Source organism: Triturus cristatus, chromosome 4_2, assembly GCF_964204655.1.
Source record: "Triturus cristatus chromosome 4_2, aTriCri1.1, whole genome shotgun sequence".
Taxonomy (NCBI): Eukaryota; Metazoa; Chordata; class Amphibia; order Caudata; family Salamandridae; genus Triturus; species Triturus cristatus.
The window spans coordinates 379,113,904-379,137,942 of record NC_140586.1 but is presented as its reverse complement, the minus strand read 5'-3'; the positions used below and the strand labels follow the sequence as shown (position 1 = coordinate 379,137,942).

The 24,039-nt window shown below is 41.8% G+C and overlaps 1 protein-coding gene across 2 annotated transcripts in view; it reads right to left on the bottom strand.

Annotated features, from left to right (window-relative positions):
- Positions 1-722: 722 nt before the first annotated feature.
- The window catches only part of DENND1B (DENN domain containing 1B), a 1,072,082-nt gene continuing 1,048,765 nt past the window's right edge, over positions 723-24,039 (bottom strand). For both annotated transcript variants that reach the window (XM_085601836.1, XM_085601835.1), the window contains 3 exons: positions 21,212-21,297; positions 5,233-5,449; positions 723-4,288 (listed from right to left, as the gene is read on the bottom strand). In XM_085601836.1, the coding sequence (XP_085457962.1) occupies positions 3,728-4,288; positions 5,233-5,449; positions 21,212-21,297 (864 nt within the window). In that variant the 3' untranslated portion in view covers positions 723-3,727. The remainder of the gene's footprint in view (positions 4,289-5,232; positions 5,450-21,211; positions 21,298-24,039) is intronic.

The following is a 24,039-nucleotide window of genomic DNA, read 5'->3' as shown; positions in this document are numbered from 1 at the left end:
AAGCGCTATAGGTATTTCAATGGCAATCTATGGTATTAATGGCCGAATTGCTTTGAAATGGGTTCTCGTCAAAATTGCAGCGGCCCTCAATATTTCATAGGACTATGATAGGGCCAAGAGGTAGCAATGCAGTCTAGGGGTCCAAAGTGGGTCAGCTCTTTATTGTGTGTGTAATTGTGGCTATAGATCTCTCAAATTATCGCCAACACATTTGATGCCTCTGCGGTTAAATAAACCACCAAACAATAAGCCTCAATGTGGGTAGTGTAATGATCAAAACATCCATCACTGATGAGGACTCAGAGGACAGAGGTCTATACCCTATCGCAAATACAACATCATTTGTATATTTCTGAGCAATTGGGCATGCACCGAAACAAAGAAAGGCACTTTAATATGTGTTGTGATGCCTGCACTCACCTGGCCAAATACTACACCATCAGATCATATAGCCATTGCACAAAACGTCTGATACCAGGAGTTTTGGTAACTGTCTCCACTCAATGTCTTGTAATGCTGTTTACATTATGTTGCGGTCAGCTACTGGCCTGGTTAGGTATCTTAGCCCCTTCCTATGTTTTACCTGCACTTAAAGATGTACACTACACTAAAGATTTATGATGAAGCATGATCTTGTGTTGATGCCCAGCTCAGTTTTGGGTAGTTGTTCTTGATGTAGTTGCAAGTCTAGGAAGTAGGTTTTGGAAACATCAGATTTGTTTGGTTGGGAAAGAATTGCACCAAAAAAGACAAAAGTGATAAAGGAAATAAGCTATCCTGAAACTAATAGGTATCTCCAAATACCTTATTCTGCAGAACCCCCCTCATGGCTCAAATGCAAAGTAACCAAGTTATTATTTGTCAAGAAGCTCACAATAGGCCCCAGGTGTTTCAAGGTAACTATGGGAGTGGAAACCAGGGACCCAGAAGGACCCCAGGACTTCAATGAGCCAATCAGGCAAGGAGTAACATTATCATCCACGTAATAGTTGGACAATCTTGTGGCACTCAGAATCTTACAAGACGTCCCTGTAGCATTGGGAGATAAGCCTGCCACAGGTTTTATGAGTGCTAACGTCCAAAGCACTGAGCCAGTAAAGCATTCATAATCTTCAAAGGAAATGGGAGGAGGGGTGCTAAAGAGGCCAAGAAAAATCATTATGCTTGGGAGAGAAAATGACAACCAAATAGTTAACATATTCGAAAGGGACCAACTGAATTATTAGAGAAAATCCTCTAGAAGAATTGCTAACGGGGACCCGAGACATGCTAGCACCAGCCCGGCAGTAAAGCGAGGAAATTATTCAACCCATTAAGGGTATGAGTAGGGAGGTAAACACTGAGACATGCCTTAAGCAAATAGAGTGCCAGGATGCTACTCCCTGCTTAATCTTCCAAGATAAAGGGTGAACGAGAACCAATGAGGGCTCTTTTTATCAGAATCAGTACCATTCAGCTCAATGAGCACAATAAGCAAAGCAACCTCAAGTGAAGAAACATTTAGAGACAACTTCCTGAATGTTTGCCAGGATTAAACCAGGCCATCATGTGAAAAGTAGGGAGCCTTAGATGTGTCTCTGATGTCTGACTTAAACAGACTGCAAGCGGACTTACACAAATCATTAGAGACAAATATGTCATGAAGAAAGGAAGAAAAGAGTCACAAGATAAAGACCATTCTGGCACAAACCATGTCATTCAAAAAAGTAGACACTTTATGCTATCCCATCTATTCCGATAGTGTTATAAATATAGGCCCTAAAAACAGAAATACAACTCCATCTCCTAACTGAAATCACTCTTGATGAACAAACAATGCGCTGAACCATTCAATTCCAATAACCTTCAACTTTGAGATGGGCACCAGAGGCCAGTATGGTTTAAGTGTCTCTAGTACAAAAAACATTGAAACCAAAAATTCCTTAAAACAGTCAAAAGAGCAGCCTACCACCCTGTGCTGGACATATTATAAACCTAAAGAGTGAAATGGTGAAATGCCGACCGCAAGCAAGAGGAAAATGAGAGAACTATCAGCACACAGTTATAATGTTATTATTACCAATGTTGCAGAATCAACAAGCCACAAACCATGTGGGGGTCTCTGAACTGAAACTCCTGGACATGGCCAGAAACAAAGGCAAATGCATTTTTGTCAGTGCAATTGACTTGAGAGAGACTTCCAAAAATGGTCCCTGAGAAAGACTATATAATTATCACCTGCTATAAAGAAATCTTGCCAGACATTATTAGGGGGAGTAAGACATTCAAAAGTAATTACTCTCACCTAAATAGTTCTAAGGTTCTTTTTTTTCCTTCCCCCATTTTTCCAAAGGCACAGATTTCAAGAAGACAGACCTTCCTGGCAAAATTGCTTATGCTGTGATTGTCTGCTTTGTACATGAAATTTCCATTTCTAGTAGGACCTTCTTTATTAATCTTCTAATCTTCCCTTTTACTTGTACTATAAAGGGTGTCCCTTTTAGTTGCAATATCGGATTACGCACAAATATTGTTCTCACACTAATGATTTGTTTACTGATTGAATTGTCGCTGTCTATAGATTTACTTACTCACCACAAGCTTGAATGGTGAAAGAGCATTGAATAGACATCTATAACTGGTTATGAGGTTCCATTTTAATATGGTATAAACCGAGGAGTTGTGGTTAGACTGCTTGAGTTAAATGGCTTAAATAACATTTAACTGAAATCTAACTATGAAACTAGTTGAAGCTTACAACTGAAACTGATTAGCACATTGTTTTCTTTAAACACTGTTTAAATAAACACATAATACAAAAATAAAAGCAATTATTGGAAAATATTTCAGCCTTGAAATTGCACAAAACAAGGCCTTGATCCATCAAATAAAAGGCTATCCATCAATGTCCTCATGGACTGAATGATGCTTTAGAGACACTGTTCCTCTGTTTGACCTATGAGTCTCAAAGAAACACATTAAGCAATGGAAGCTTTCTTCCAAACATAATACAAGTAACAACATTAAATTGACAACTGTAACCTCGTAAGATAACAGTAAATATTGGGACACCGGTCAAAAGGACTTTAAAGTGTCATAGTTGTAAACAAAAGTGGCAACACCTTATCAGTACGGTATTCTGTTTGGCTGAGTTAAAAGGTAGGTTTTACCTTTGTGTTTTTGGAAGACAAAGTACAACACATCATCTGTTTTTAGAGCATGCAGTAGAAGGATGCTCTTGAAAAAAATTATTTCTTGTAGAAACAAAGTGCGGTTTTGTCTTCCAGCAAAATGCAGTATGATCTGCAATACATGGCCATTACTCTTTTCCAAAAGTCTTTACAGAACTGAGAAAAGCAAGTAATCCTGCTGAATCCATTCGATGGTAGGAAAGTTGAAACCGTACCAGCTGAAATTTAAGGCAATTCAGTCATAACACACACTTCAAAAAAATTATCATTCATTATAAAATATTACTTGAGTCTAGGAGTACCTTTACAGGTATTGACCAGGATGGTGAGCATTCCTGCTTTCAGTTAAATTGGCTATTGGAGAGAAATAACCAATTCCTTCTTAAGAGCTTTTAAAACAAGTTTGACAGTTCTGGGGAAGAGTTGCATATACTATATGTTTGCCAAGATTGTTCATTTTTGGCAATCTGTTGGATTTCGAGTTGTGCATACAGTGATGCTCTGAGTGTCCATGCATAACCATTACACAGACGGTCTCTCTTTCCTGCTGGATTTCCTTACGTATCCGGCCCACTATTGCTGGTGGAGGCATGATCGCCATGATTGTTAAAAGTCTGATGAAAATCAGAAGGGAACTGACACAGTGCAACCACCTCATCAAGAAGCCCTGCACCTACTGAGGATTTATGCTCTGCATCCTGTACTTTCTCCCAAGGGACATGTGTGGAAGTCCATCGTCCTGGACTTAATGGAATCTGTTCTGCCAAGGCACTGTTTAGCGTTTGGTTCAATATTCCATTCTGTTTGGATAACTCAGAGTCAGATTGGCAATCTTCCATGGATGAGGGTTGTCCAACTGATCCTGCAGGCGAAGCTGACTTGATGCAAATCGTGGGTAATTTCTCATAATTCACACATAGATTGTTTTCACTGATTTCTTCTCCTGCTGTTGGAAAGGGATCTGAAGAATCATGATGAGAGACCCGTTTTCTGGGTGAAGGGGGAAGCTGCTTACCATGGAGAGCACTGTCGTCTTGTCCATGATGCCACTCTAGCTGGTCACTGGTTCCTCCGCACAGTAGAGACAAGTTGTTCTCACTTGGTGCACTTGATTTTTCCTAAAATAATGAAAAGGTCTTTTAGAGCTATAAAAAAGGCATTCATCATACACAGTAAAATGACAAGGCTACTCTTCTGTTTAATGGCTCACCTGTGTACTTAATTTGCAAAAGCAAATCACAAAGAACCAAAGACTTTTTTCACTTAAAAAACTTAAAAGACACAACAACAGTTTAACTTGCATATTAAACATCATGTTTCAACTTGATTTTTAGGTTTGGCATTAGCCAAGACCTTTTGATTATACTAAACTTTTACTAAAATTATATTTATAATATATTTTGTTTTAGGGACGTTCAGCCAGCCCTCTTCATCAATTGATATGATGTGCTATTCACATATTTCTTACACCCACTGCAGCACAGAGTCATTGGCTTACGTAATTGTGAGTGAGAACATTCTGTCCATTCACAAGGAGCATCATATCCACAGGAAAATTAATTTCCTACATTTCCAGGGACTGCTATGGCAATGTGTGCTTTTTGAGACCAAAACATAGTTTTACTTTTCGCCAATGCTTTTTTAATATTGGCAAGGGCCAAAATTAAGCAATCATAGTAAAGCAAATAGACTAGCAGCAGACAACAGACCAATTGGCTTTGCAAATGATTGTTCGTGGTTGGAGACACACACAATCTATGTTCTTACTTTTGGCACTGATTGAGGTGCTAATTTACTGTAATGGCAGACCAACTGTCAGGCAGACTGAGCAAAAGGTGCATGCATACGGAGTCTTTGCAGGGAAGCAGGGAAGGGTTTGCTTGTAAACCACTATGTAGCAATAGTGTTCAGAAATATTTTCCAGAGAAGTCAAAGGTGCTTAGACGCCATACTGCTTTGATAAATACAGTTAAGCTGATCTGACCACAACCGGAGTCTACACCTTGTACACAGAAAAGAGGAGTATAATGAAAGCATTTACCAAAAGGAAAATAGAACAAACCTTAGCCTTGTAGTCAATGTCCTCCAAAGATCTAAAGAAATCTAAACTTTTTGCTCCTGAAAGTCTTCCTTGATCGGAGCTGTGGACGCTCAGTGTGTCCAAGATCTCGCCAAGAAGGTCCATTTCGCCAGTATAATTGGCGATTGATCCTGGTTCAACAGACTCATCACTGTCATAGAAGTAACCAGAAGCTTCTTCGCTATCTTCAGATGACAATCTGAACAGAAAATGCATTCAAATGAGAAACACAATCAAGCAATATATCATGGTAAATAAATACACAAAAATAAATTATGGTTACTAGAGTAGCAAAAAGATGTCACCATCCCAGCTTGCCTGATTCCCAAAACGGACATACAAGTTCTCACAATGTCCATGTGACTTAAGATTTGGTTGCAATGTATGCTAATGGCCCATACAAAAGAATCTGCAAAATGCCTCCCTTTCATTCAGCAGACTCCAAATTCAACAGGCTTTCCTTTTTAAGTAGGAAGATGTGTTGCCTGATGTGTGTCTAAGATGCAATAAAACAGTGTGAGAGAAATGTTTTTTTTATTTTGCTTCTTGTCTGAAAGACTCACCCACATTTTGTTTAAACCTGTCATTCTTATTTATGGATCCAAATGGCAACCAGGTCGCATGCTAGTATGATACCATCAGTTGCCTGTACAGCACATGGTTACAAAGTTGGAAGGTGATACAGTTTGAGGTTTATGCAGGAAAAGGCAAATTGTTGACAAACTGTTAAGTACCTAAGACGTGTGGAAGAACACTTCTTTTTAAAGGTATATGATATGGACATTAAATATTGTTGCACTGATGCTTCTAATAATTTTACAAAAAGGTTGAGTTATAGACTGCTATATCCTTGGGTCTGGATTGGATATACTCATAGGCAAATAAGCATGTTTGCTTTCATTAGAGTATCATTTGTATTTACTTTGAATAAAAAAAAAAGTAGAAGTAAATGACAGACTGCAAAAGCTTGAAATCTGACACGAAGGATTACAGGGTGAGTTACCAAAATGAAATAATCCAATTTATCTCTACAAGTACAAAATCACGGTTTAAAAACAATGCATGCTTTCGTATTCGCAATTGTTCTGTAAATATTCTTAGCACCCAATCTCTACGTATTAAGCTACCTTGCCCTTACAATTTTGTAACTTTAATTCACATGTTGCACCCACACCATGCCTGAATATCTGGAAAGTAAGCTTTAATGCCGTGTCCTAAGACTTAAAGTATTTTTGCTAGAAGGTATGAATAGGAAATACAGCATCCGCAAGTTAAAACATGAATTGCAGACAGTACAACCCAGAAGCAGTGAGTGCTGTTTATTGAAATATGGATACATATGTTAATTAAGTGGTCCTGAAATGTGACCAGAGCTTTCATGACCTTGTTGCAGATCTTGCAGGCTACTATCATATTAAGGTGAGTTTGCAGGTCTAGGTATTGCAGTATATTTGCAGATAGACTCAAACCGATAGCAAAATTCTTTACATTGTCCTAGGTGAATTTACAATGCAATTTGTTTGTCATTAAACTCTTGTGGTGTCAAACAGAGAAGATATGTTTTCTTTTGTCTTAGAAGGAATCCGTTAAAATGAATGTAAGCATTGACTTTTGTTACTTCCAGATTCAAGAAGACTGAGAATTTCCTTTATCTTTTTTTCAACAAAAAGACAACTTTAAACCTATCTGAGATGTTGCTTCACCACCACTGAGGATTTTAATTTGGATTATAGTGACAAATGAAACCACTAGTAATAATTTACTCTTTCAGCCTATGGTCCTCAAAACGTAGGCTGAAACATTTACTAGATGTTTGTTATTGACCTTCTTTCAAGCTCGTCACTTGGAAGATCTCTGGAAGTATAGCTAGTGCCTCTTACTAAAGTATTAAGCCCTCTTTTGGTTGGAACCAATCACTTCGTATTACTGAGTATTGCAAGTTGCTTATCAGTAATATACCTGTCCCGAGAACACCCCAAAATATGAAATTCAATTGTTCAAAGGAGCCTCAGGGGTTGCTGAACGTAACCTTTTGAAATTTGGAGACAATGAAGAAGAGGAATGCAGTCAATTTTCTCCAAGGTGCAGCAAAATTGAACACGTCTGCCAAAGGAGCACCAGCACCTCGAAGGAAATCAATGATGAAAAAAGAATTGGAGGAATCAATTTTAAACCAGGAGAAATCTTGTGCTACTAAACCTGCAAGCAAGCCCCCGAAACGTGCAAAATTATTTAAAAGAGAGTCAACAAACCCAAAAGCTACCTGGCCCAAACTCCCAACAACAAAAGTTCTTTCAGGCGAGAATGGAGGAATAGAGAATGGATCTAATCCTATGCATCAAGGTTCCATCCCCTTAGAGCCCAGCATAGTGTGTAGCAATAGGAGCTTAAGACAATGGTTAAATCACTTGTGACTGTGGTTGAACTACACTCAAATACTGTAGCAGCGGTTGCTGAGAGTAGTCAGACGTGAATAAAAGCCCTGGGAGTTTAGGAACAGCCCGATCTAATAATAATAATTAAAAAGTGCAGCTGGGGGAAGGGAGGGGTTCAGCAGGCAAGTTGTCCCTAATACCAGAATCATTCTTTTCCTGCCTAGGAGTTCAACTTTAGATATTCCTTCTAAAAGAATGAGTATCCTGGGTAAGATTACTATTGAGTGCAGGGCTCCCATGCTCATTCAATCTGCCTCATTAGTGGAAAGCTCCTTTAACAGCCTCTTTAATATCTTTACCGTTGATCTGGACATAAGGCTTTCAGAAGTTCAAAGTGACCCCCCGAAAATGGCTCACTATAAAATAAGAAGCCTGCAATATGCAGACATCATCATCTTATGCAGCCAGACACCAGTAGGCCTACAGCGTTTGATAACAGAGTTGGTCGAATATAAGGAAGTTCACGGCTTGTCCTTGAACCTGAATAAAACTAAGGTCATGTGTTTTTCAGCCACGACAGCGCCAAATGGAAAAAATACCAGTGGAACGCATCAGGAAACAGAATAGAGCACTGTGACTTCTATAAATATCTGGAAGTAGTGTTCGACAAAAGGTTCACCCTCAAAGAACATCTAAACCTCAGAAAAGCACAAACAAACAAACTCCGTTTTGCACTAAACATGTTAAAACAGAAACTGCAATGTCCTTCAAACTTCTACTTATTAAAAGTCATCGCAGCCAAGTTTTTACCGACCCTTACTTATGTCTCAGAATTATTCAAAGGTCAAGATGCCAACTTCCTGAACCTCCAACAGTCAGGTTTATTCAAACGAATTTTCAGGATGGCGCAGTTCACGTCACAAGCCCAAGTTCGCTTAGAATTCGGGCTACTAAATCAACATCCTGTCAGACAAGCAGCGATAATAAAAATGTGCTGGAAATGAAAAGCAGCAGAAAAGGATTCCTTGTTGGGGCATTGTTGGACAGAAATAAAGAACCAACCTAAAGGAACAAAACCTGGCACACCATCCTTGAACACGCTCTAACAGCGCTACACATGCACGACGCCTGGAACACTGACTACAGCTTTGCCGCATTAATAAAAATAGCCAATAACGCAGCAGAACAAAAGGCTTGGATAATGGACAAAGAAGCTCTAGCAAAGAAAAAACATGGCTGGATGGTTCTATCGACATATGAGACACAATTGCCCCAGCCATATCTTGTCCAGCATATAACTCCATCAATCCAACATCAACTACTTTTGGTCAGACTGGGAGCATTTACGTCAAAAGACCAAGTTCCCACGTGGCAACAGGCATGGCCAACTATGCTCTGCAGACTTTGAGGACAAGCGGAAGAATCCCTAATACACCTAGTGTGCATCTGCCCAGCGGTGAACCATTTGGGAAGGCAGTACCTACTTCACGCACTTCGCTCCTCCCAAGTTAGATCGTGCCGACCGGCCTTAATGCTACTACTAAACAGCCACTCATTGCAGATCTCATGTAGGGCAGCCAGATTTCTGCAGAAAGTCAATCAACTTTTACTAATACCAAACACATAGTGTTCACAGGTACATCGCAGGAGCACGACGACAAGTAACGACAAGAATACAAGTGATGGCACAATACTGCCCAGGATTTTAGCAGACGTTTAAAGATATATGTAAAAAGATGGACTAAAAAAGGTGAACTAATTCATACACAGAGTATTGTTGAATAACGCTGAATCTTGAAAAAGGGGCTTTTCCCAATTTTTTGAAATCACTCACTGTTTTTGACGAAGCAATGCTTTTTTAACACAAATTGTAATGGTTTTAATTAACTACATGCAATAAAATTACTACTACTCCTTTAACACAGAATGACAATCTGCAAAATAAGGGGAAACAAGACACTGGGATACTTCAGACCACAGGGTCTACTTGAGTGGAGTCAAACCATCGTAGATCAAAAGCAAGGCTGGGGAGGCAGTTGTGTATTTGACTAATGTAGCTAAGGTGGTGAATCACTTGGGAGAGGACTAGGATTGTTTAATTAACAAGACGATTCATTGGATTAGGAACTTCTGCCATTTCTGTGCGGTGATTCACTCACATATATTAAATACCAAGTACCATTTCATAAGGTATGACTACAATGATTATATCAATCTGGTGTTAGCATCTCATGATCAGGTAGATGGTCTAGTGGCTCTAGATGTGCATACACACCCAGTATCTAGATCATTGATTCAATTCAAATATAAGTTCCTGGTACATGGCTGCCAGAATGACAAACATCACCAAGAGGAGATACGGACAAACTGCAAGAGAAAGACTCTGGTTTGACTAGAGTACATTAACTGAGAGATGAAGCAATGAACCAGACAAGGCTACTCCATAATCCATCAATAATTTAAGGTAGAGAGATTCCATCAGGCAATTGGAAGAAATTAGTTGTTGGTTGACTGGGGTGTGTGCCCTGGTCAAGCATCAACCACAATCCTTGTCAGGGTAAGGCACAAGCAAACCCCAATTTAACCTATGCTCACCCCCTTGGTAGCTTGGGACAGAGCAGCCAGGCTTACCTTAGAGGCAGTATGTAAAATATATGTGCAACAGTTCGAACAGTAAAACTGTGGAAACACACCACAAAAGGAGCCCACAGCAGAGATAGAAAACTAGAGTGGTGTAATAAATAGAACAAGACCAAAATGACAAAAATCCAATTAGTAGAGGACAGATAATGATTTTTTGTGTTTGTAGTGAAAATGGCGCCAAAAAGCACAAATTGCCAATTGGGGATATCTGGTTGCGCCAGACTGGGACAAAGTCACAAGTTCATGCCGGCCACAATGGAGTGCGGGCCAGCTACAGGGACCCAGTTAGGCACACTGAAGAGAGTACTTTAAATCCTAGTTGCACAGAGTTGCATGGATCCGCTTTGAAGATGCAATGCACAGCGCAGCAGAAGAGATGCGCCAGGTCCCAGATGTGGCGAGGCTGCGGTGGATGGTCCTATTGAGTCACCTTTGAGGATCTGACTGACGAGCCTTGCAATGCAAAGTCCAGCATCAGGAATGCGATGCACAGCTAGCGATTTGTCAGTTTCGAGGAGCTGCGAGGCTACGATGCAGAGTCTGGCATCATTATCGAGGACGCCGTTCACGAGAGTTGCAAGGACCTGGGCTGTGGCTGCACCGAGTTGCCGGGGTGATGCGTAGGATCTAAGGACTGCGGTGGGCAATGAAGGTTGTTGTGACAGGTCCAATCCACGCAGCAGCATCAATGTATCGGTTCTGCTCAGGGGTGCGCCGCTAAGCCGAGGAGATGCCCGGATTTTCCTCGGGATTCGTTGCTCAAAAGAGAAGATGCATCGGTTCAGCTGGCAAACACCTAAAGCCCACTTGCAAGGGTCCAGGGCAGGCGGTGGGACCCCTTGGCAGGGAAGGCTCACACATGATAGAGTCCAGGTGCATGTGCAAGATGGTTGGAAGCCTATTCTATCCCTAAGGCTTGAGATCAGGTGGCCAACCAACTAGCCCTTGGAGCCACTCTGGGATATGGAGTCAAGAGATGCAGGTCCAGTCCTTCTCACCCAGGCAAGAGGGCAGAAGGCAGCAAGTCAGCACAGAAGATCAGCGGTCCACTCTGCTGTGGCAGTCCTCCAGCAGTCCTTATGGCAGAGTATCCACAGGTCCAGAAGTGTACTGAAGTGGTGGTATCTTTTATATACAGTTGTGCTTTTGAAGTGGGGAGAAGGTTCTAGAGGCATGCCTTTGAAGTACACAGATGCCTTGCCTTGCCTTCCCTGCCGTGGCTCCAGATTAACTACAGGGGGTATGCAGCCCTTTGTGTGAGGACAGAACACAGCCTATCCAGGTGTAAGTGAGGCTGGGCCCAGCTCCTCCCTACCATCCTGCCATTGATGGCCCATTCAGTCACAACTATGCTCTCATGGTGTGCGGCTGTCTGGGAGGAATAGACAAAGCCCACCTGCTAACTACACCCAGTCATGTGACCAAAGACAGACTTCAGGCACCAAATGGCTAAGGCAAGAAAATGCCAACTTTCAAAAAGAGACCTTTGCAGAATTGTAATTTAAAATCTGAATTCAGTATAAGTTTGGATCTTAAATTAGGATTCCAGAGACACCAAACATGAACCAGTCATACCTTCCCATTTGGAAATTTCACTTCTAAAATATAATAATGTAATACAAAAGTAATCCTATGGGTGATATGGGCCCTGCAGTAGTGAAACCCAAATGTAAGAGTTTTTCACGACTAGGACATGTGAAGCTTAAATATAAGTTATCTGTTTTTTAAATACATTGCACCCTGCCCTCTGGGCTGTCCAGGGCCTACCCTAGGGGTGACTTCTACGTATTAAAAAAGAAGGTTTGGGTCTGGCAAAAGGTTTATTTTGCCAAGGCGAAATGGCAGTTTACACTGGCTCTGCAATGGCAGGGACATGTTTAAAGGGCTAATCAAGTGGGTAGCACAATCAGTGCTGCAGGCCCACTAGTAGCATTTCATTTACAGGCTGTGGGCACATATACTTAACTCTACTAGGGACTTATAAGTAAATTAAATATGCCAACTGGGTGTAAGTCAATGTTACCATGTTTTAGAGAGGGAGAAACGAAAAACGAATTCAGAAAATAAGTAGGAAGAGGAAGGCAAAAGGTTTAGGGGTCACCCTGCAAAAAGGGTCATTTCCAACAGACATCAATAAATGGTAAAATTAAGATCTCAGGCCTTAATTTATTGAACACCATGGGGACTGGATCAGGAAGATTTTTCTTCAAGCAATACTCTTGTGCGCCAGTAGGTGGCGTCAGTCAGCTCCGCATGACGTTGTTGCGTTGTCTTCGCCATTGTGATGTCTGTGTCACCTATATAGGTGCCATCTTGATGCACTGACATGATTTACTTTTCATGACTTTCAACACCAGGAGCGAGGAACAATAAGTACACTGACATTGGTGTGTTTCTGAACAACTACGACCCTGAACGGGAACAGCCCTGACCCTAAAACTCTGTTCGCAGTGCTGGGAGGATGGGTGGGTCGGCAAGGAATCTGCAGCTAGATTATGTCTCTACCAGGTAAGGCAATACCGAAGGTAAGTAACATTTCCATCTGATAGAGAGAACTAGCCGCAGATTCCTTACCTTTGAATAGATACGCAAGCAATACCATCCCTGGAGTTTAGACCAGAAAGTCCTGCAGGACAGAGCAGCCAAAAAGGCCATCCCTGCAGACTTGATGCCCAGGCAGTAGTGCTTTGTGAACATGTACAGAGAGGCCCACATTGCTGCCTGACAAATGTTGGGGAGTGGGACTCTATGTTGCAACGCTGTGGTAGCAGCCTTAGCTCTGGTAGACAGAGCCCTTAAGCATTCAGGAGGTTGATTTTTGGCCACAGCGTAGCAGATTTTGATGCAAAGGACAACCCATCGAGAGATCGGCCTTTTTTGAACCGCACAACCCTTGTTCGCTCCCACATACCCCACAAAGGGTTGGTCATTCACCCAAAACTCTCTTGTGCGGTCAAGGTAGAACAACGCTCTTTTTGGGTCCAGACAGTGAAGTTGCTCCTCTTCTTTAGAGGGATGTGGAAGAGCATAGAAAGTGGGCATAGTGACAGTTTACCAGACGTGGAATGGTGTCAAAACTTTCAGTAAGAAAGAGGCCCTAGTGCGAAGCACCAACTTATCAGGGAAGATGATCAGGTAAGGAAATGATAGAGCCTGCAATTCGATCACCCTCCAGGCAGATGTGATTGCACCAAAAAGGCTTTTTTAATGGTAAGTAGTCAGAGGGGGCAGTTGGGCAGAAGTTTGAGTGGAGCACACATCAGGAAGGTGAGAACCAAATTAAGGTCCCAATGAGGCATGATGAAAGGGGTAGGGGGACTCATATGTACAAGCCCCTTGAGGAATCTATGTACAATAGGGGATTTAAATAAATAGAGTTGGTCTGGCAGCCTCAAAAAGGCAGGCAGGGCCAAAAGGTACCCTTTGAGAGTGCCCAGAGCAGAGCCCTGCTTGGCAAGGGTAAAACAAAATGTAAGACTTGAGTGAGGGAAGCAGAAAGAGGATCAATAGATCTTTCTGTACAATATTTTACAAATGTGTGCCACAGGCAGGCATAAACAGCCTTAGTAGAGGGCACCTGGCTCCGAAAATAACATTATAGACTTCGGAAGGAAGTTCGAATGCTATCAACTTCCGCCGCTCAAACTCAGCGCAAGAAGGCATAGAGTTAACAGGTTCGGGTGGAGGACCCTCCTCTGCTGCTGCAACAGAAGATCCTCCCGAAAGGGCATTCAAATTGGAGGATCGATGCTCAATTGGAGAAGCTTGGGATACCAGAATCTTCATGCTCTGTCCGAAGGTACAAGAATGACTTGGGCACGGTCGTCCTGGTCTTCTTGAGCACTCTGGGCAGGAGTGGTATGGGTGGAAAGGCGTATAGGAGGCCTGAGCTCCACTCGAGACAAAAAGCAACTCCAACATGCAAAACGTCTGACATTGCGCGTTCTCTGCAGAGGCGAACAGATCTAACCAAGGCACTCTCCAATGCTGAAAGAGACCTTGTACCATCTCCGGATCGAGATGCCATTCATGATCTGCTAGGCATCGGAGGCGGAGTTCATCTACCCTGGCATTCACTGGAACTTCAGGTCCCATTGCAGATCACGCATATGCCATCTGGCATGTGTCACAAGCAGGATGCCTTGAGGCCAAGCAGCCTCAGAGTCAATCTTATCGAAATCCAGGATAGAGGCTGAAACATCAAATTCATATCCTGGACTTGCCATTCAGGAATATAAGCCCGAAACTGCACTGTGTCCAGAACAGCTCCGATGAAAGGGAACATCTGAGAGGGAGTCACGTGTGAATTCAGTACATTGATAGTGAACCCCAGCGAGTGAAGGAGGTTCACTGTACTCTGGAGGTGCGAAACAACAGCCTGGGGCAAGCCTGCCTTCAACAGCCAGTCATCGAGAAAGGGGAAGAGTGGCACCCCTGATCTTCGTAAATGGTCTACAACCACCTCCATCACCTTGGTGAACACCCTGGGGGTGAAGGTAAGGCCAAAGGGGAGTGCGGTGAACTGAAAGTTCTCATGGCCTACCGTAAACTGCAGATAACACCGATGGGCAGGCAGGATGGAATGTGCAAATAAGAGTCCTGCAAGTTCATCCAGTCTCCTGGGTCCTTGGCAGACAAGATCTGAGCATCTTGAACATTTCCTTTTTGAGGAAGTAGTTGAGGGCTCATAGATCCAGGATATGGCGAAGGCCTTTGTCCTTTTTCAGGACCAGAAATTAGCGGGAATAACCACAGCCTACTTCGGGCCCCGGAACCCTCTCTATGGCTCCCTTGGCGAAGAGAGTCATGACTTTCTCCTGAAGCAAATTCAAAGTTATCCTACGTCAGCCGGTCGTAAGTTGGAGGCATGGAGGAAGGGGTAGTCTCAAAGGGGCAGGAGTAGCCCCTTCAGACTATCTGAAGTTCCCACCTATCTGAAGTGGTGTTTTGCCAGTGGTGGAGGTAATGGCTGATCCTGCCACCAACTAACCGCCCATGATATTGAAGGGCCGGACTACGAGGGCTTGGAGGCTGAGGGTGCAGGACTGACCCAACCTATGGCTGCCCGACCCATGGCGTTGGAATGAGCTGTGCCCTCGGCCGTGCAGAGATTGCTGAACTTGCACGATCTTGTGGCTGTGGTATGGCTGGCATGCCTGAAAGCCCCTTTTGTGGCAACAAAAGGGGCAAAAAGCAGACAGTGTGGCCACTAAGAGGCCCAAGGACTTGGCCATAGCCTGTGAGTCCCCCTCTAGGGCCATGTCTGCATTGTCTTCGAAGAGACGTTTGCCATCAAAGGGCATGTCAATGAGGGAAGCCTGGACATCCCCAGAAAAGGCAGAAGTTCTCAGCCAGGCATGGCGTCGAACAGCCACCGTCAATGTAATAGCTCTACCCAGCGAATCGGTCCAAAAAAACGATATCAAAAATTGACAGAGGATAGCTCTCTTCAGGAATCTGCACTAACTGGCGCGGAAAGAAAAAAACTGACGTCAGCGTGCCGAGGTGGCCCCTATATAGGTGACGTGGACGTCACAACCAGAGAGTCGATGCAGACATCATGCGGAGCTGACCGAAGCCACCTAACGGTACACAGAGGTATTGCTTGAAGAAAGTCTGCTGGATCCCGTCTGATGCCTGAGAAATTCAAAAGTAAGGAATCTGTGGCTAGAGGTCTCTATCAGATAAAGCATGATAATGTATGTGACCTCTGATAGTATAAGGGGACTTCAATGTTGCATACAAATCATTAGCCATCACTGAACACCCAATTACTGAGGTGGAAGCTTCCAAATCTCCCCCAATTAAATATTGTTCAGCCGAGGGAATTTAATTCAATGCAGTATCACTGTCTTTAGTCCTTAGATCCTGTAATGACTGCACACAGTCTGATCCCAATGGTAAGCATACATTCAAATGCATATACTGCACAATCAGAATTGATTATATAATGTTGCACGTCTGCATATGGTCAAGGATGAGGGACATGAAGGCTATTGATCATAATGATAGTGACCATAACACATTCTATCTAACAATGAGGGATTTTCAATCCTCACAAGTAATCCGACCCACAAACACATAAGGGGCGTTCTGCCCTATCAAACAATAAGTGAGCAGTTAAATGTTTGAATGCACAGAACCATCCACAAATCCTAACAAACATTTATAATGATGTTGCTAATCAGATGGAATAATTGCTTTTGGTGCAAGAGGCAGATTCCACCATTATACAATTAGTTCTGTCAATGACAAGTTGTATGCAACTCTTAAAGATCATTTGTATAGGAGAAAAGGGCATGGGGCCCTGCAGTAAAATACATTATTTTATTCAATAAAGATTGCAAAGGTGCAGAGTAAACTTTACTGGCAGCATTAAAAGTCAAAGACAGGGAAACGGAGAGATGTGCTATGAATCTTTATAAACGTTCAAAGCTGGCATCAAGGGTTAAGTGGGACAACAATTGGCAGGATTTAATCACTGCTGTGAAGACCAAGGACAATGAAAGGTTCTGGTGCATAGCTACCAATGGCAGTCAATATAATGATAACATGGTTGATAATCCGATACAACTGCAGACCTGGGTTGCCCATTTCAAACACTTGCATTCAATGGAGGAGCCAAAAAATTGGGGGGCGGGGGGTTGGACAGTTAGAACGGTCACTTCCAACACACACTGCTTCCACTCTAGAGATATCCCTTAAAGACACCTATGCTGCCATTATTGGAATTACTCTCAGTAATGCCCCCAGTGCCTGACAACATCCGTACATAGTAACAAGTAAGTAACACAAACTTGTGTATGGGCGCCTAACATCAGTCACCTAAAGAGTTACCTGAAACATGGAAAGGGGCTCAGATTATTCCAATCTATTAAAAGAGTTCCAGAGATTATCTATTCAACTATCGGCCAATCAGTTTAATTGATACTTTACAAAAGGTTGTCGGTCACCAGATCCTTGATAAGTTACATGAATAGATGGAGGGTAACAATGCCCCATAAGTACCTTCACCGATCGAGATGGCATTTATTTTTCAGACACGACTCTAGACATTTTCTTCCATATAGTTTGGGAACTGTTTTTCATATTTTTATTTGCATAAAAAACACATCATGGAATACATTGCAATTGCTTCAATTGATTGTCATTGAACATATAGATAATCATATATTTTCAACATAGAATAATGCATCATATTAGCAATAAATAAAAGGCTATATCTTTATGTATTAAAAAACTGTATGTTTGAGACATATTTATCAAACACTTAAAATAAGAATAACAATAAAAACAACAATTTAAATACAATGAAGTAAAATTCATGATGATTTCAACAGGCTGATTCCAAAGAGTATGTATCTTCCCAGTTACTGTCCAAAATTATGAAATCACAATCCCATAACTCAATCTCAGAGAAGGGATGTTCTATCATGATTTATAAACAGTAAACAGTCGATCAATTGTTGCACTGAAACACATTTTATATGCATATCGTAGACGCTTTAATTGATTCTTAATTTCCTAGATAGCAATTTATCTAAATAGAAAATGGTCTCAGGACTTCCCAATAATCCCAAGGATAAAAAAATCGAGCACTTGACCTATCTTTAGATATGCAGCACTTGAAAACTAATAAGAGCAGTGCTGTTGGAAGAGGCGAACACTTAGAGATTAACCCATATTCTCTGTGAAGATGCTTTTTTATAGAAAACAGCAGCACACATTCAACAATAATCACTATTTGTACAGGGATGGCAACAGAAAAGAGAGATCTACTCCAGAGGGGTCAAATCTAATTGAGATAAACACTTCTAGGCTACCTGCAGTTAGTAGCCAAGAAGTGCTGTTCAATTCCCTGTAGATAGCTTAGATCACATACCCAATGAGGCTTCAATATGTGTTTTAAGCAGCAGCTTTCCAATTGAACCCAATGGGCTCCCTCAAACAGGATTAGAAAATATTAATGACATTGTTTTAGGACAGTATCACTGAGTTACCACAATGAATATGGTCAAAACTCCCCCACCCCGAATTTGAAGACAAAGATTGCATATTAACAGATATATTCTTTTTGATTTGAGTTAAATGCAAATATTAAGCCCAAATAATAATATGCTAAAGTTACAAAATAAAACCATTCAATTGCCAACAGCATCAGCTTTCTTTAGATTCTGATTCCAAAAAAGTAACATTTCGGTTTTCTCTCCATTAACTTAAGATGGCTTTGGGCACAATATACACCTATAGCGATCAGTGCATATAGTAACCCTGTTAGAATTGGGGGCCTCTAGTTGGCACAGGTAGGTACTTGTGACAAATAGGGACCCTCTCCTCTAGTCAGGGTAAGGGGGTACACTCCTAAAATAACGCCTGCTCACCCCCTTGGTAGCTTGGCACGAGCAGACTATCTCAGAGGCAGTGTGTAAAGCATTTGTGAACATATACAGTAATCAAGTGACAACACTACAGAGGGACACCACACCGGTTTTATATAAAAAATAAGTATTCTTTACATAAATTTACCACAAGACCATAAACGACAAAAATCCACAATACTGTTACTTTAAAATGGTAGTATTTAGCTTAGTTCTCTTTAGTTCTTAAATGCAACACTTTAAGTCAATGTACCTTTAGATGCGACATGCAGGGCAACAAAAGTGTTGCAACGATGTTGATGCGATGAAAGTTTGGTGCAAAGAAATAAAGACATGAAGATCTTCTGGATGCGGCACGCTTCTCCGATGTTGCGAGAGATCTCGGCTCGATGCGTCAGCTGCAGCGGTGACACTCTTGTTTAGTGATGCGACGACAGCGGCTTTGGCGGCGACACTCTTCTCCGACGTTGCGAGATGCTTCCGCTCGATGCGACAAATGCAGCGGCAACACCCTTGTTCCGTGATGCTACAACAGCAGCTCCGACGGTGGCACTCTTCTCCGTGGATGCGAGGTGCTTTTCTTGATGCGGTGCAATACGACAGCTACAGCGGCGACATCCCAGATGCGACGGCAGAAGCAGTGACACGCTTCTTCCTCGATGCGAGACACTTCTTGTGATGCGGTGCGATGCGAAAGCTCCAGCGGCTGCGAAGGCGACACACTTCTTGGGCGTTGCGAGATGCTTCTCTCGATGCGGTGCAATACGGCCGCTACAGCGGTGACATCCAAGATGCGACGGCAGCAGCAGCGACGGCGACACGCTTCTTCCTCTTGAGTCGTGCTTCCAGCTCCTTACGACACGCAGTCCCTCAGAAGGCCCAAAACAGCAGCAGGCACTTCCAAAGAACTCTTGGGGAGCTGGTGGTTGAAGTCTGTTGACCCTGAGACTTCAGCAGGAGGCAAGCTCTTCTCTCAAGCCCTTGCAGATCTTTACAAGTTGAAATAAGCACACAAAGTCTCTTCTCCTTCCTTTGGCAGTCAGGCAAACCACTGCAGGCCAATCCCCCAAGCAGCACTTCAGCTTAGGGATAGTCTCTCCTCAGTTTCTTCAGGTTCCACTCCTCAGTAAAGGTTTCTTCTTGTTCCAAAAGTTATCTAATTTCTTGGGATCAGGATCCCACTACTTATACCCCAAAATCCTTTGTCCTCTGTGGGCAGAGGGGCCTTTGCCTAGTCCAAACCAGTTCTGGTCAGTCCTGGAGCACTTTGTTTGCATGACTCCTCCTTTCCATTCAGAGTGCAGGGCAGAGACATCAGACGCACCACAGGAGGAGGAGCCAGCATTGTGGAGGGAAGGCACAGCCCTATTCAGGTCCCAGGTGCAACTCCTCCCTCCCATCTAGATGCAGATCTCTCTATTCACCACAGGGCTTCCTCACCCTGTCTCCTGGAATTCCCCAGCCCTGTCACTCAAACTCCAGACAAGCAATACACAACCTAGCAGAGGCAGGCTTGGACAGCTAAGCAAGAAAATACCTACTTTCTAAAAGTGGTATTTTCAAACACAGAATGTTAAAACCAACTTCACTAAAATATGTATTTTATCATTCTGAGTTCAGGCATACTAAATTCGAATTCCTACCATGTTCCCTGAGTCAGTTAAGTTTATAAGATATAATAATCTAAACTGCCCATTCTGGCCTATGGAGAACAGGTAGCCTTGCAATAGTGAAAAACGAAAATGGCTGTAATTCACTATTAGGACATGCCACACACACCAGGGCATGTCCTACCTTATACTTACAATGCACCCTGCCCATGGGCCTACCATAGGGGTGTCTGATATGAAGAAAAGGGAAGGTTTAGGGACTGGCAAGTGGGTGCACTTGCTCAGTCAGCATAACAGTACATGACTGCACGCAGGCTCTGCAATGGCAGGCCTTAGACACACTTTTACAGGCTGCTTCTGTGCGTGTCACAACCAGTGCTGCGAGCCCACCAGCAGTATTTGGACTACCAGCCCTGGGCACTCCTGGTGCACTGTACTAGGGTCTGACATGTAACCGAAACCAACCAATCATGGAATCACTAATTCATGCATCAATTTACAATAGGGAGCACTTGCACTGTGGCACTGGACAGCAGTGGCACAGTGCCATGAGCATCTAACACCAGCAAAAATACATGAGGCAACAGCAAAAAGTGGAAGGGAGACCCACGCCAAGGTGCCAGGTCTAACAAACTCTAACGACTTTGGATCGAACAAGTCAGCACAGAGTAAGAAGTCATTTATTCTAAGCGGCAAATTTAAATGGGCACCAGCCCACTTGTTTTTCTTGCTGTTTTGGGTGGAGAGAATAACATTCCAGAGTTTATCGCCCAGCAGAAATTGATATAATGTACGCAGGAGAGTGATACTTTTTATGACATTTAGTCCCTTCTGCTTGTACATAAAATTGTACACATAGGATGTGACATTTATAGGTAAGCACTTTGACCCTAATCTCAAATGCATTTGTGATATAATTTTGATGAAAATAAAGATTCTTATGAAGCTTACGTACTTGCTTACACTGTCCAGTTCGTCATCATCATCCACAAGACAATCATGACTGGAGATATGCTTCTTCGGATGATTCAATCTTGCAAGCTGGAAAAATGCAAACCATGTAATTTGTTACCACTTGGTGTAAAGAAAATTCCAAAACATCTTCTCCTTGACTCACACCTGCACATTTGTATGCAAAATCTATGGTGAAAATATATACATGAATATAAAAATAAATACCAAAGCCTCTGCTGAATTATGGGCACAGCCATTTCTGCTGGGGCCCATCTCTAATGGTGTGTCTATGTAGAACTGCAGGAAATGGTTTAGAGTCAACCTCCCAAAAAACAGTCTCATGCCTTCACATTGCTTTCATATTTATCAACTCTCATCTCTAAAGTCATATTTTGCAAATGTATTGTTTATTAGCTGCTGTGTCACTTGGGACTTGTTTCAAACGGCAATCATGCTGGTGCCCCAGGAGAAGTGTAAATTCTGTGGCGATAGTTATGGTTAGGAATCAGTTCCATTAAAAAGCTGTTCTTTGGTGTGCATATGAATTTGGCACCATTTGGCAATTATGGAGGTACAGGGAAAAGCATTCTACAGCTGGAACCTTAATGCACATAAGTAGCGTATAATTACTGCTTATGTGCATTAAGTTACTAGCTCTAATTTATGTTGTGTAGTTTTCTGTTCCTACTAGCTTAGCAATACATAACAACAAAGGAATTACCTTCCATCGCCTACTCTTACTTTAATAAGAAAGCTATTCCCTGTGACTGCTGGTTCACTTTATTTTGTACTGTAGGTTCATAAGTACTACTTTCACATATTTCATTTTCAAGTTGAAGTCCATGATTTACTGGTTTTTTTATGTATTTGTAAATTTCCAGTTGTTTGCTGTTTAATTGAGATACTAAGGGATTTAGATATCGGCGGATGGGTTACTCTGTCACAATGCTGACGGATATCCCGTCCACCAAAATCTAAATTCCATGGGATATTATGGGATTCATATTTCGGCGGAAGGGATATCCATCCCTGTTGTGATGGAGTAACCCATGCGCCAATATCTAAATCATGACCCAAGTTATCTAAATTATGTACTTCCTTTTTCACTTGGTCCATTGCACTTTGAACATCGTCCATGACAAACACAGCTTGGCTATGAATAAATAGTTGTCCTGAAAGTAGAAGTATTATAGGTAGATGGAGTACTGTGTAGAATTTCTGCATTAATATTTTTTCCTGCTTCTATTTGTTGATCGGGAATTTGTAAATATGTCAAAAAGTCAGGCAATGCAATGTTATTTTTATAAACATTTAATGCATCTTCATAGCACCGAAAGGCACCTTCAAGTTATTTTCTTTGCCCTATGGTTTAATAGCTGAAGAAATGCAAAATAGTAAAAATCTTTCTTTACTTCTGTCTCAAAACTTAATTTAAGATGATTATTAAGAATAGGTTTCCTATGATGTATTAAACCAAAACTGGTACGTCTTACTCAGAAATTACCAGTGTTTATATTTAAGTCTTTTGTAGACGTAGAGCTGTAGTCTGTGGAGTCTCTATGGTTGTTGGTGGTATTTAGTAGTATTGGGTTGTGCTTACAGCCCACTTTGTGTTATTAACGAATCACATAGTGCTTTACTTCTTAAGTTTTTTTTATTTAGTTTTCAATTCGTATTCATTGTCATGTGACTGGAAATGAGTGTTTCAAATGCTTTTCTAATACCTGTTAAACATCATTGCTGCACACTAGTTTATTTTCTTACCTCTCTCTGTTGTGGTATATTGTGCTACATTAGTAGCCCAAATTGTATTTAAGCCAATAATTGTCCTCCTTTCAAAATTAAGTTGTTGATATGATGTATTTTCCTAATGGACAATCATTTATAGATATATGTGTCTGTCTCTGTGCTCCTTATTCTTGTAAGTTAGTGTATGTGCAAGATGGTTAAAGTTTGGTTTGTTGGGCACAGTTTAATGTTTTGGGCCAGACAGCACATTACGTAAGTAGGTGTTAAAAATGTTTTAGGTTTGAAAGGAGTTGAACTAAAATGGATTGGTAAAAGAAGTTCGCAATGCTATCAGTTACTCCATCTACTTTCTTCTGTTACAACATGTGACCATCCGCACTTTATGGTTATCCACATTAGTGACAATGTCATAGGAAACCTAGCTGGGGTTAGAGTGGAAATTGAGATAAAGGAGACATTTTCCATCTTAATGTCTAAGTTTCCAAACACATATTTTGTGCTCTCTAATATTTGTCACAGACAAACGTGGAAGTGGGCAATTGAAATACTGCCAAGTTTGAATATAAAATATAACAATGCACCGCTATATCATCCTGATGGTGTACATTTGTCTACATATGGAAACCATATTTTTATTTCAAACCTAAAAAACTGACTTGACAAACATATATAAATACGTTTACTTAAAAGAAAACAGCCTCCCTAATTTATGCATAATTTTATTTTCTCATATATTAATTTTTTTTCTGTATTTTAGTAAATACCTCAGTACTTTCTAGATACTTTCGCAAGTGTACAGCGGTACTTCGCTAAACTTTAAAAAAAATAAAATAGAACTGCTTTCCCCGACTGTAATGTTTGGTAAACTACCTCATTTCTTCCTCTACATCATGGGTACTCACAAACTTTCTCTCGGGTGGGGTGCGGCGGGGGGGGGGGGGTTGTGGGATAGAGCAAAAAAAAAAACTGGGACCATGAGGTTGAACAGAGGCCCCTGCAGCAGACGCATTCGTTCACTCAGCCACCAGACCCGGCATACTATCTATCTATCTATCTATCTATCTATCTATCTATCTATCT